The sequence below is a fragment of the Rhinolophus hipposideros genome (assembly GCF_964194185.1).
Source record: "Rhinolophus hipposideros genome assembly, chromosome: 8".
Taxonomy (NCBI): domain Eukaryota; kingdom Metazoa; phylum Chordata; class Mammalia; order Chiroptera; family Rhinolophidae; genus Rhinolophus; species Rhinolophus hipposideros.
Genome location: NC_138054.1, coordinates 44,411,315 through 44,425,084, shown reverse-complemented (window position 1 = coordinate 44,425,084; position 13,770 = coordinate 44,411,315). Strand labels below are relative to the sequence as shown.

The window sequence follows — 13,770 nt, the reverse complement described above, 5'->3', positions numbered from 1 at the left end:
TTGGGAGGTAAATGGCATTCAAGCCAGGTCGTTCCAAGATATAAAAAAGGGAGCTGATTCTGCCACCTCATCCCGCTAACTCCAATTCATTCTTCCCTTTACAAGCACGACATCCTCACCCTTGGGGTTCCTTCATATTACAGTAATAACAATGATATGAATGGTAATGACAGTGTAATAATATTAACAACGGCATCAATGACAACTTAAATACAGCTAGTATTTACTCTGTGCCAGGCCCTCTCTCTCTCCCAGCTGTCTCAAACCAGCCATTGAAATGTCTTGTTCCCTGGTGATAACTTGAATGTGCATTCATACAATTCCTTTCTGTAGATCTGAGGTGAAGCCGGCCAAGTATGGCATGGTGAGTATTGTGATAAAGTGGCAAACTGTGCCCATTTAGAGGCAGCAGCCATTGCTCTATTTCCATTACTTGTCATGGAAGAGAACAAGTCCAGTATTGCCAGAGCTTCCTCTTTTTAAAAAGGTCTGGGTCATTATGTAGAGTTTATCACCTTTGAAAATACTATGTAAACCAAACAAAACACATCTGCAGACTGAAATGAGCCCTGCTGGTAGCCTCCTCTACAGAGGCACTGGCCAAAAGACAAGGTAATAGACTGGGGCCACGTGTTCTGCATTTAGGTCTCAGCCTTCCTACCTTGTGTGGCCTTGGGCAAGTTACTTAGCTTCTGTAAGCCTCCATTTCCTTATCTTTAAAATAATATTTTTTTTAAATTATTATTTTAAAATAATAGATATAGAACTGTTATAAGGAAAAGATTATTTTTAACTCTAAAACACTTAGTAAAATACCTACCATTTAATCAGTATTTTGTTGTTAATGCTTTGCCCCTTTTATTCTCCTTTTCTTGGACCTGCCCTCTACGCCCTTCTACACACCAATGCCAGTTATAGGCATTCATTCCAAAGATACATTATGAACATCTGCCTGGAAATGACGTCTCAGTTGTATTAAAAACAAACAAAATCTTCTCTCATTTTCAATGAGTCAGTTAAATGACAGGTGAATTTAGAAAGGGAAAAAATAAACTATACTTATTTTGCCAAATTGAACCACTTACTAAATGGTATTGAATCATTTGGCTGAACTGATAAAATAAATTAATTTATATAAATTATACAGTCACCAGATAAATACCTTTTATAGTGCATTTGGATATGTGGCTTTTCCAAAACTTTTCTATCATCTGACATTTTAAAATGTCTAACTAATGTATTTATCTTTTCAGTTTATCTTTACTAGAAGAATTTGACTGTAGCTGTAATGAACTGGAGGCACTCCCTTGTACTATTGGCTACCTTCATAGTCTTCGAACATTAGCAGTCGATGAGAATTTCCTTCCAGAATTACCCAGAGAAGTGAGGAATAAACTTATTTCTATTAATTAACTTTTTATGATTCTGTTTTGGAGTTAAATATTAACAGGTGCAGCAGCAGTGTAGATTCATGACTTGAGCTTTGAATGTATATAGGAATTGGCTATCTGTATATTTGTTAATCATTCTTTTTTAAATGACGTGTTAACTTATACTCAACCTAGAAAATGCATGTGACATAAACCTTGCTTGCAAAGAAAAGTAATAAAATATTGTAAATTAATTAATGTGAAGGAATATAATTTAATAATTTAATTTACATGTTTTGTTTTTGATGATAGAAATAAATAACATTTGGGGATATTTACATTTTCATTTCTGAAATGAAAATTTTTCAATGTAAATAAGTTTTTAAAAGTCTCATGTTACATAATATTTTCATTTCAGGATCCATCAAGAGTTTCTGTTAGTTTTTTTTATCTCTAACTGGGATTTTAATTTACTAATGTCAAGAAAAAAAGTGTGATGTATATTTTTAACATTTTCCACAAAACACTTCCATGATGAAAGAACACTAATCCATATATCATTATTTTAGAGCCGAAAGTAAGGAATAAAAGTGACAAATACCATTGTAACATGAAGTAAAAGTAATTTTACCAAGGAGATGTTAGCAAACTTCATTTTTGAATATGCATGATCTGTTATAAACATAGATGTATTAGTATTCCCTTGGATGGTCATAAACAATGTAATTTATGAAAACAATAAAGTTAACAAGTGCTTTAATAATAAAATTATAAAGGAAATCCTTCCTAATATGTAAAAGAATATGATATGTACATTGCCTTAATATCTAGGGAATGTATATAATAATATACATATTTTAAAAAGAGATAATAAAAAATGAAATAATACATATATTAAGAGAGAACATTAAAAGTGATAAGGGAATATGTAATTTAGTCAAATTGTTTTAGAAGTTGTAAAAATTGATAAGAAAATAGCCTACAGTGTGATTGTTTACTTTTATTGTTGTTGTTTCTCATAGATTGGAAGTTGTAAGAATGTAACAGTTATGTCTCTACGTTCCAATAAACTGGAATTTCTTCCTGAAGAGATTGGACAGATGCAGAAACTAAGAGTCTTAAATTTGAGTGATAACAGGTATTTTGGGCACACATTCACAATCATATATTAGTTATTTTCTAATATATGTTATTAGTTATTTCCTATATATAAAAAGTCAAAAAGTTTGTACATTTATTTCCTAAAAGCAAATTACTATTTCTTGTTAATAATTTTGGAAACATTTTCTGTGTGAAGTGTGTGTGAAATATATGGAATACAAATATTATATAAACGTGCAAATATACATTTAGAAAATGCAGAATCTACATTTTTAAACAGCTATTTCAAAATGTTATTATTTGATTATATTAAAATCAAATATTATATTGTATATTTAAATTATATAAAATTTATACACCCAAATTTATATACCAAAACCCTCCTAAATGCAGAAAGCGTACTATTACAAAGACATGAAAAATAATTTAAATAAATAAAAACCTACAAAATGTATTAATAAAAATGTGTGCATAGATATGTATGCAGATATATATGCGTATATATATATTTTATTTATTTATTTATTTATGCTTTTGTCTCTGTAAATTGAATGGAAAATGTGTATATTGTCAACAACATCAGAGTGCTGGTAGGAATATTTCCAGGAAGCTAATAATAAAAAGTCTAAAAGTTTGTACATTATGGTAAGGACAATAAATGGTTATTTAATCACGTTCAGAGCAGAATGAACAAAGAAAGGAGGGGTCCTCTTCTTGTGAGAAAGGTGTTATACTGGTGGACGGGTAAAAAGAAAAAGTGAAACTGCAATTCCTCTTTGTTTCCACTACACCTGTCCTCAACTAGGAAAGGATTAAAATAAATATGGACCCTAGACAACTGCTAAGAAGATAAAGTAATTATAAAATAGAATGCTTGAACTCTTTGTTTTTAGTAAGTTTCAGTCAGTCTACTGATAATGTGAGAAACTCACAGACTGTGCAACAAAACTGTCAGGTTTAGCTTCTGTGGAATCATGAAGAATGTTGAGATTCTGAAAGTTTCCCTAAGTGTGGAAGTTCTTATTTGTTTGTTAGTTTAAGGGAAACAAATAATGTGAATTTCAAAAAACCTTTCATTTAGTAGCTCCGTAATGTTCCCATGGAAGAGAATAAAACATTCCGTTAAAAGGTTTGGGATCTTTTTTTTTAAATCATGCTGACAAGGAAGTTTCATAGCTTGGGGCAACAAGAGTAAGTCATGTCAAACCCACCTCATCTCCTGTTTTGACTGGGTTACCAGACAGGAAAATGAGGCAGATGCATTGAATGTTGTGCCTTCCTTTCAGCAGGACATTTTTTTAAATTTTCTAATTATATTCTTCTGACTAAGATTAGAAATATGGTCACGGAGATAACACAGAAAGATGGATGCCCCATAGATTCAATTACAGCCTCTCAATGGAACTGAGCTCCATTATTGTCAACCTGGAGAGAGGGTTTTCATGATGAGCTATAGAACTCTCTTCTCAATTCTTGGTCTGCTCAACTTTTATACATTAATAATATGTGTGATGATATAGAAAATATCCTTGTCAAATATTAAAAATGATCTGCAGCTAAAAGGACTACTAATGGAGGTATTTATTAAACAAATATAGCATAGCTGAGCACCTATCATGGGACAGACACATCGCTAGATGCTGGTCCAAAGGATATGAATAAAACACTGAGAATCTCATAATATCAGGAGTTTAAATACGCCATCAGGCCAGAAATAAAGCTTAATTGATCTCCTTGTACAGTGACTGAAACATAGGTTAGAGCCAAATTAATATTTTTAAATTAACAAATTAATCGATGAATCTTAACCTGAGATTAAAATCAATATTTAGCCAAAGCTGAGGCCAAAGTTGAACATAATAAACAGAGAATGAACTGCTTGGATAAAAGATTAAATATGAAATGTCTTCCAAAAGTCATGATTATTCCTATTTCATGCTTAAAACATAATCGATTTTCAAAGTTTGGCATTATAGTTCAGTAACAATGATTCCTTGCCCCTGTCAATTGTAAGGCTACTTCTGTTGTCAATTTACTGCACATCTGTGATACAAAAGAAAGGCCACTTTCAACAGCAGCCACTGGAAGAGCAAAAAAAATGAGGGCAACATCCTTCTCTAACAATTTCTTTTCTTCCTACTGTACATTTACAACTGGATTGAAGATGATTTATCATGGATAGTGTTGTATGTGAGTCTGGAAAGTGTTGCCCTCATGTACCATTGATACAGCAGAATTGGTATTCTACTTTTAATTCATCTCCACATCATGTAAAAAGTTCTCCCCATAGACCTTACTTCATAATTTCCAGCTAAATATTAGAAACAGCTTATATGGTTAATTTGGTTTAATGTTATAAATGCTAGTGTAACAAATAAGTGTACAAAAAGAGAATTGTGATATAATTTTATTTCTATTATTCATCTTTAAATTCTTATTTATACTTTACAAATATCTATAATCTCAGAAAGTTTGTTATATTATCTAGCCTATGAACATTCTGTTGATATTTGCATTCGCTGTCAATATCTTTTCTATTTACTAAATTATTTGAAAGTTCTTAACTGCTTTTGCATATGAAACTAACTTTCCACAATCCTTATTAATTATTGTAACATTTTCCACTTCCATTATCAAAATATACTTATTCATCAATTGGCTGATAGAATTTCAACATATTAAATAAAGACTTAAGGAAGTTTTCATTACAAGTTGTATCTAAACAGTTTATCTGTATGCAAAAGTGAACATGCAGAACTTAACAGTAAATCTTTTGGCATGCCTTGTTTGTATTACTCACTTTGCTGACTAGCTGTCATTGCAATCACAATTTATTAATCATGCACAATTTCAGGAATATCAAAGTAGGCATTTGGCTATTTGGCTTTCCAAAAGCTGAAGCCGAAGCTAAATAGATAACTTTGATTGAATACTTAAGCTGATGCCAAACTTCATATATCTCAAAGTGCTATTTTTAAAGAGTTTCTCTTTGACTATCTACTACATAATATATGAAGGCTGAAGGAACAAAAGGACACAATTTCAGTAGTCAACATAATGTTGGGAGCTACAAATTCCTTTAATAGTAGGAGAAATATGGCCCTTTGCTCTACTGGAGCCTACAGTTTTGTTGGAATATCAGACGGCAAAAAAAAAAAAAGAAAAAAAAAAGAAATTTCCAATTGTGTTATGTTCCATAAAGGAAAATACAAAGTGCTTTAAGACTAGGTTGTGAAAAAGTAGTTTAAATGAGGAGTCAGGGAAAAGCCTCTTTGAGAAAATGGCATTTAAGCTAAGAGCTAAAGTATACATGAGATTTCGTCAAATGAAGTATGAGAGAAAAAGTATTCCCGACAGAGAAAAGAACTTGGCTTATCTCCGTAGCAGGCTGAAAGAATGCCAGTGGTGCTCATGGAACCAAGTCAGGAAAAGAGTAGCAGACGTTTCTAGAGGGTTTTTTGCGGGCAGGCAGATCTTATAAGGTCTGAAAGGCATGTTAACCTGGATTTTGGATTTTATCCTAGATACGAAGGAAAGCATTTGAAGGGTTGTAAACAGGAGATTTTCTTTTTTTAAAGATTGCTCATGCTACTCACTGCAGAAAGAATTAGAGAGAAGAATGAAGTCAATAAATTACAGTATTTTAAATAATTCTTCATAAAAATGAACTATCTCCACCTTCACCCATGCTATTAGAATTTTCTTGTTTTTGCAGATTGAAGAATCTACCATTCTCATTTACCAAACTTAAGGAGCTTGCAGCGTTGTGGCTTTCTGACAATCAGGTGACAACTTTTATTACTTGATTTATTTTGTTTATTGAGTTGAACTATAATTGAAACTGAATTACTAACTTATTTTCAATAGATACCTTTGACAATTAGTGCAAAATACAGATTCTTTATCCGCTGGAGGAGAGGTTTTTGTAAAGGTAGCAATTCATATATGTATTTAATTGCTGTAGACAAAAGAGTACTATATAATCCTCACCCTCTTTAAATACTTCAATTTAGCATCTACTTCATTCTCAGCGATTGAATATACAAAATGATCCTTTTTATAGCTTTTCAGCTCTAGGTGGTACATATATGTCCTTAGAGGATGTACTTTAGTTATATCTTTGAAGGTAAAAAATAAGAAATCATTACCACAATCCCCACAAGAGAGAATTATTATCCTCCATGTTCCTTTTTATTCTCATACTTTTAATCATAATCAACTTAATTCTAAAACTATTAAAGAAATTTGCAGGTATCTTTGCAACTATTATCAGTATTTTCTGTGAAACTGTTCTGATATTATTCCTTTTCTCATGAAAATAGATTATAATTGAATAAATAATTGAGTGTTAATAATTTTATTAACTGGAAAATAACAAAAACAGTTGAACACACCGCATTTGCTACCAGAAAAACGGGTGATCGATGATTTTGACATAGTTTATAGTCTTCTTTTACTCTTTTCTTGTAATCCTAAAATTTTGAAACACCTATCGCCAAATATGAGTAGCCAAATGAAACCAAGCCATGTTGAATTTAGTTTGTCATCATTGTTTTCTAAGAATAAAAGCAGCATTATGAGTAAATGAATTGTTCAGATTTCTAGATATTGGGTTATTCCTGTGAAAAATTAAAATAAACCTCTACAAACTGTAAATTGTAAGTGTAAGAATAATATTTGTGTTCCTGCAGTTTTTATAGCACTTGCTTCCATCTACTAGTAAAAAATTAGATTGTCATTCAAATTCAAATCTTATCAATAAATTATAGATTTTTCAAGTCATCAGTATATCATTGTAAATAAAGCATTAATGGAATCAATATGAGTTGTGCTAATGGAACAGTCTTCAGTTTTGCTTTGTGGAAAAAAAACTAATATGATTTATTATTCTTGTGGGAGAATGAATAGAACATTGACTACATCATTTAACTTTTATTTAGGACCGTGATTTAATGTGTTCCTGACTCAGTTTCATGAGACGAGTTGGTATCTTTGTGCTTCACTCCCATTAATAAATGTCATGAAATAAGCTAATTTTTAAAACATTAGATGAAGTGGTAATTCCCAATATATTTCCACATATAGCATATAATATCAGAGTTGTAAAAGCCCTTCAAAAATAATATTTCTGAAATCAAATTAATTAATAGAGAATGAAATATTACCATCCCTAGGTAAATACCATGTTTCCCCGAAAATAAGACCTAACTAGAAAATAAGCCCTAGCATGATTTTTCAGGATGCCATCCCCTGAACATAAGCCCTAATGCATCTTTTGGAGCAAAAATTAATATAAGACCCGGTCTTATTTTCGGTAAACACGGTATATTGTGACATATGAGATACAACTACAGTTGCTTATCTGGATGTGGACCCTGTCTTTGGTTACAAAAATAGCTCTTAAAAATAAATGCATATGCTTTAACCTAATTAAATTCATAGAGGATTGTGCATACCATAAATTTGATAGCAAATTCCATTTTTAGGGGAACAGCTCGTGAAAATGAATGGGCATATCGAATCATACCAAAAGTTACTACTAGTCGAAGCAATTTAATACATTTTGGTCTCTTTAGGATTAAAATTGTCATTGCTCAGTGAGGATGAAAAATTTTGTAAAAGAGTTTACTAGAGAAAAATAATCTCATTATGAAGACTTTGGAATTTGAAAATATTCCCCAGCAATAGTCTTACTTTGTTATACTTTCTCATTTTGTTGCTTTTATCCCTTGCTTCTCTTTTAATTTTTCATTCAGCTTGAATGAGTCCAGACTGTTGACCATTATCTTATGGGGAAAAAACATTATTTATATTTGCTAGCTTATTGATCTAATTTAAGTATTCTTTGCTTCCAGTCCAAAGCCCTTATCCCTTTACAAACTGAAGCACATCCAGAAACAAAGCAAAGAGTATTGACTAACTACATGTTTCCCCAGCAACCTCGTGGTGATGAAGGTAAGTTATTAGTAGAAATTTCTCCTATACTTACATGATTATAGACAAAAAAAGATTAATTGTGTTCTGATCTCTAGCCAGGAATACTGGCACATGGGCAAAGCTATAAAGATAATTACTTGATACACATAAACCATTTGGAGGTTAACTGTAAGTATGAATCTTATCTTCTGCACTATAACATTTTAAATAAGATTTTAAAAATATAACTCTCCTTCTTTATATCTTACATGAAAAGTATGTTGACTTTTAGGATCAACTCCTTCTCTCGGTGGATTGCAAGACACAGGACTAGCTAACCAAACGCGATACCCAGCTAATTGAAATGAGCTCATTGAAATGAGCCAAGAACAGTCAAACCTTAAGGAAAGTATGATGAACACGGGTTTATTTCCCGTGTTCACTAATTTCATGAACACGATTTAAACATTTAGCCCACGGATCCCAGGCACCAAATTATTTCACGTTAAGAGTCAACCATAAAAAGATAATTTGCAAGCGATGACCTTTCTTTTTCAAGTTGAGTTTCTCTACCAATGTCAGCAACTATGATAGGAATACTGTTTGAACATTCCAAACTTTTTTCAATAATTAAGCCTTGTGTCTTATGCTCACATTATTCATAAGATGTTTAAAGGAAGTTTGTTCTTTATCATTTGGAACTCAGTATAGGCTCTTTAGCCCAAGGCAGCACAGGCTGCCATGTACATTTTCTAGTCTTACAGTCTTACAGTCTTCTAGTCTTAGTTATGAAGACTTGGAACAGTAAACCTACTTTAATCCACCCATGAATTGAATTCACCCAATCCAGTTAAATAAGACCAACTTTTTTAAAAAAACTATTGGCTTATATATTTCTTCTTTTCAGGAATAATTGTAATAAATGTCTTTAGTCTTTGATTTACACATGTAAATGAATCATCTTGGGACAGTTTAGGATATTTTCATTTAAATTTGACTTACAGAAGTCGGAAAAGGAAAGTGTTTTCATATGTATTTTTCAGACTTCAATACAATTGATCTTTTGAATTTATGAAAGAAAAGTGACCGTGTTTACATGTGGTATAAGAAAAATATTAAGTAAGAGTTATCTTGTATTCATTTAACTTTATTTATATTTACATTTTAGTATCCCTAGATTATCAAAATATTTCATTTCAAAAAGAAGTAGGGAAAAATGAAAGTGCCTTATATTTGCTGGTTATTCCTGAGATACAGTTTCACAGATTAAATCCCTAATTTTTCCAGGGAGTGAGGTAGATCTAGTTAGGTAAGGTGTAATGTTAGGGAATTAGCTTTGTTTTGTTTTCATTTTAGTTTCCTTTGGAAAGAGTTGGTATTAGAAATGTTTTCTTGAATTTTAAGAAACTCACCCTCTGATTTTTCATTATGCTAAAAATAAACTCCCTTCCGTTACCACACACACACAAACACACACACATATACGTATACACACACACGGGTGTGATCTTAGACACTTTATTGCAAAACCATTGTTATATAGTACCTTTTATAAACTCATGATAGAGCTGAATAGTTACAAGTATGAACTCAGTAATTACACAGACATGGGACAGAATCCTGCTTCGGCCACAGAGAAACATGACTTTGAGCAAGTCTTAAAACTCAGCTGCAGGCTTCTCATTAGTAAATTGTGGGTGATATTAGTACTACCATTGTGCTGTTATGAAGACTAAAAGAGATTATATTTTTAAATGCTTATTCCAGCTCTCTCTATTATTACTATCCTAAGAGGAGCTCATTCTCTACGCTGGAAAAATTCCCAATCCCAATATATAATTAATGTATACTTAGGAAAGCTGAATTTGAGTTAAGATATTAAAAGACCACATAGCAAATATCAAGGGAATTTTGTTCCCTCTTTCTGCTTTCTTTTCTTCTTTCTTTCTTGCTTTCTCTCTTTATTTACTTCTTCTTTTCTCTTTATTTTCCCTCTTTTCAATTTTTGTATTTGTTTATAGTACCTATCACCATTTTTTGCATAGTGTACTAAGCTCTATAATAACACTTTATGTTAAAAAAAAGAAAAAGCAATAATACTTTGGAATCTAACTGTAGATTTCCAGTCAGACAGTGACAGCTTTAACCCTACCCTGTGGGAAGAGCAGAGACAACAACGCATGACTGTTGCCTTTGAATTTGAAGAAAAAAAGGAAGATGATGATAACGCTGGGAAAGTTAAGGTGACCTTTTAATTTTTATTTCTTCTTTCTTCTTCTTATTTTTGCTTGTTTAGTGTTATTCAGGTAGACTTTGGGACAAACTGAAAGACCTCTGCTAGAAAGTCAGATACAACTTTAAGTCTCACGGTGGTACCTTTCATTATAGCATGAGGGTAATTTTGGAAGCATTGGTGTGCCTCAGAATAAGACTAATGTTCTGACTGAGCACATTAAATAGGCCACCCCATCTTACAGACTAACATGAAAGAGATTCAAGGTGATAGAAAGCCAAACAAACAAACAAACCAATCTAAGTGGTGGGCTTTCCCTAAGCATCTTATTACATCTTTAAAACTCTGAAATGGTTTCCTTTTAACCACTGAACAAGGCGTCATGCAGACTGTAAGAAGCCAAAATACACATTTATAGAAGAGCCAACAGATTAATATATTACATTGGCATTAAAAATCTCTAAAATATTCTATGTTCCTGGGATATTTGAGAAGAATTTATGAGTTTTCTTAAATGTGAGGACAAGTTTTAAAGGAGGTAAGTGCCTAATAGAAGGTGATATTCCTTAGGGAAAATACTTCAATTTTTTAAACTGAAAGCATATTTTTTAAAATCCTTTATTTGAACTAATCTAAGTCAAGTAACAAAGTTGGATTTTAAAATATATATTTTTTATTATTTAAATTTTAAAAGTATCAGAATTGATATAGATTTTATCAATATCAGATCTTCATGTTATCATTATAGCAACATCTTGAATCTCTCATTAATTTTTATGGTATTACTTGTGTACTTTTTCCATCATGGGTACTAACAGCTCTCACTCTTCATGACTAATTACCTAAGTAGTTATATATATTCTATTAGTAGATCTAGACTGTTTGATGTATTCTTTTCTATCCTCTCATTCCCACATTTTCTAGACATTTTTCTTAAACCAACACACTCTAGAACCTTATTAGAATTAGACAGTAAGGTAATTGACAAGACCTATCTATATCATTGTGGAGAACCCAAAATGGATTCCCAAATCAAAATGATAATTCTGCTAAAGATTTGGGATAAAAAAAAATGTTTCTGGATGGTTGGTTAATGCTATCTAATAACCAAAGAGACATTTTGTTTTATTGTGAATTCCTAGAAAAAATAATGCTAAACTAAAAAAAAAGACCTTTAGAACATTTCAGTTCTTTTTTGTAAAGACTTCATAGGTTAAATCTATAACAAGTGGATAATGCATACTATACTGAACCTCTGATTCATTCTTTTATTTCATTAATGTTAAAAACTACATATGTCTTCCTAAAAGATCTATATTCAAAGGATCCAAGAGGAAAAGAGTGTATTTAATATACTCTGGTATATGTCTCAATGAAAACATAAAATATAGTAAATGCAAACAATTATTTAGAAGCCCTGTTTGTGTGTTATTTGATCAGGTTTGTTTATAATCAGAGTAGGTTCATTGTACTTTAAGGGCATTTTTCTCTATGTTTATTCATATTTAGTTTATTTATAGTTGGTGAAACCATGTTTCCTAAATCTGAAACTACTGGGCTTTGACAATTTGAATATTTCCAATGTCATTGGCTATTGACCAAATTAGAACACAAACTTCTAAATAAATCATCATGGAAATATTATGAGTGGACTATCCTGACATCTTAAACTAAATTAATCACATTTTACTGGTTCATTACACGTACATGAAATTTAGCACCATTTTACCTTTAATCTACACACAATTTAGAAAAGAACCAGTGACATATGCCATCGACTTCCAAATGGACTAGAGTATTATGCCCTATTTATAGTGTGTACAGTGTAGTATGCATGCTTGCATTGTGTGAAGAAATTGTGACACTTTAGCTTCATATAATATTGGAAGTGTTGTATTACATATAGTTAAAACTAATTTTCTGATGATTGTTTTAAATGCACTACCTAGAGTGGAAAAAAAAATCAAGAGTAGAAAAATGATAACGTGAAAGTATTGCTACAGTGCTCCTCTTTCTCCCAGAAAATGGAGATTCCTTCTCCCACAGGATCACTCCTGCCAAGCCCCCTGGGAAAGGGGCCAGCGTGGGATTACTCTTCAACCTGCCAGACTGTCTGGCGATTGCTGCACACCATGGGCCAGGTGTGATCAGCAGATCCAAGATATGCCTGTCCCCCAGAATGACCCACAGCTGGCATGGGGTTGTATAAGTGGCCTCCAGCAGGAAAGGAGCATGTGCACTCCATTGCCAGTTGCAGCACAATCCACCACTCTTCCCTCTCTAAGTGGCAGACAGGTAGGCCTAGGTGTTTGGGGTAGGAGAATCCCCCATGTAGAGGCAACCTTGGAACAGTGGTTTATGGGGTATGTTCTGCATGATTTGGGGTAAGAAATGTTCATCGTATAGAAACCCTCAATTGCCAGTGTTTGATCCCAATTTCATTTTTAGTTCATTGACATTGGTAATGGGGTGGGGAGAATTGAGTCAGAGGGGAGGGAACGTCAATATGAGGTGCCTAATGGTGGGATATCTGGCATGGTTTTTGAGTTGGGCGCTTCATTTTTATTTCTTTTTATTTTTATTTTATTTGTAAAGATGATTTATTTAATTGAAAGTGTGGGAATACCAATAGTCAAGCAGAATGTTGATGACACTATTGATAAAATCTAAATTGTCCCCACACATACCCACATTATAAAAAATATCAATTCTGGGGGACATTAAATAACTAAACTTGATTCCGAAAAGAACATGAGATGTGAATTCAGATTTGCTGAGAGTGAACTTTGAGCACAAAGATGGCATCTGTTGAAAAGCATCCATTTCCCTTTTATTTGAAGGCACAAATGATGAGAATTCCTGTAAGAGAAGATTGGTTTGGGAATTGTGACAAATAGGGCTTCCTTATCTCCCTGAGTCAGGTGTTTAAGAATTTAATGAAAATAAAAAGTCTTAATGGGATGTGAAAGAACACTGCGTTTTTGGTAAACTTTACCATCCACATGTAATGGACAAGATTCTTATTCTGCCTTATTTCTACAATATAAGGCAAGCTGAGAATGCCTTTTCCTCACTAGAACTGCTTTAGGTTTCCTTTATATGTAAAATGTACCAATTAATTCCTGCAATAAGATATTTAACAATCAATAA

General features: G+C 32.3%; 1 protein-coding gene across 7 annotated transcripts in view; it reads left to right on the top strand.

Annotated features, from left to right (window-relative positions):
- LRRC7 (leucine rich repeat containing 7) overlaps positions 1-13,770 on the top strand; it is a 467,042-nt gene that overhangs the window by 363,766 nt on the left and 89,506 nt on the right. For all 7 annotated transcript variants that reach the window (XM_081056903.1, XM_081056902.1, XM_081056900.1 and 4 more), the window contains 6 exons: positions 1,254-1,383; positions 2,393-2,508; positions 6,187-6,256; positions 8,327-8,426; positions 10,506-10,630; positions 12,667-12,915. In XM_081056903.1, coding sequence (XP_080913029.1) covers positions 1,254-1,383; positions 2,393-2,508; positions 6,187-6,256; positions 8,327-8,426; positions 10,506-10,630; positions 12,667-12,915 — 790 coding nt within the window. The remainder of the gene's footprint in view (positions 1-1,253; positions 1,384-2,392; positions 2,509-6,186; positions 6,257-8,326; positions 8,427-10,505; positions 10,631-12,666; positions 12,916-13,770) is intronic.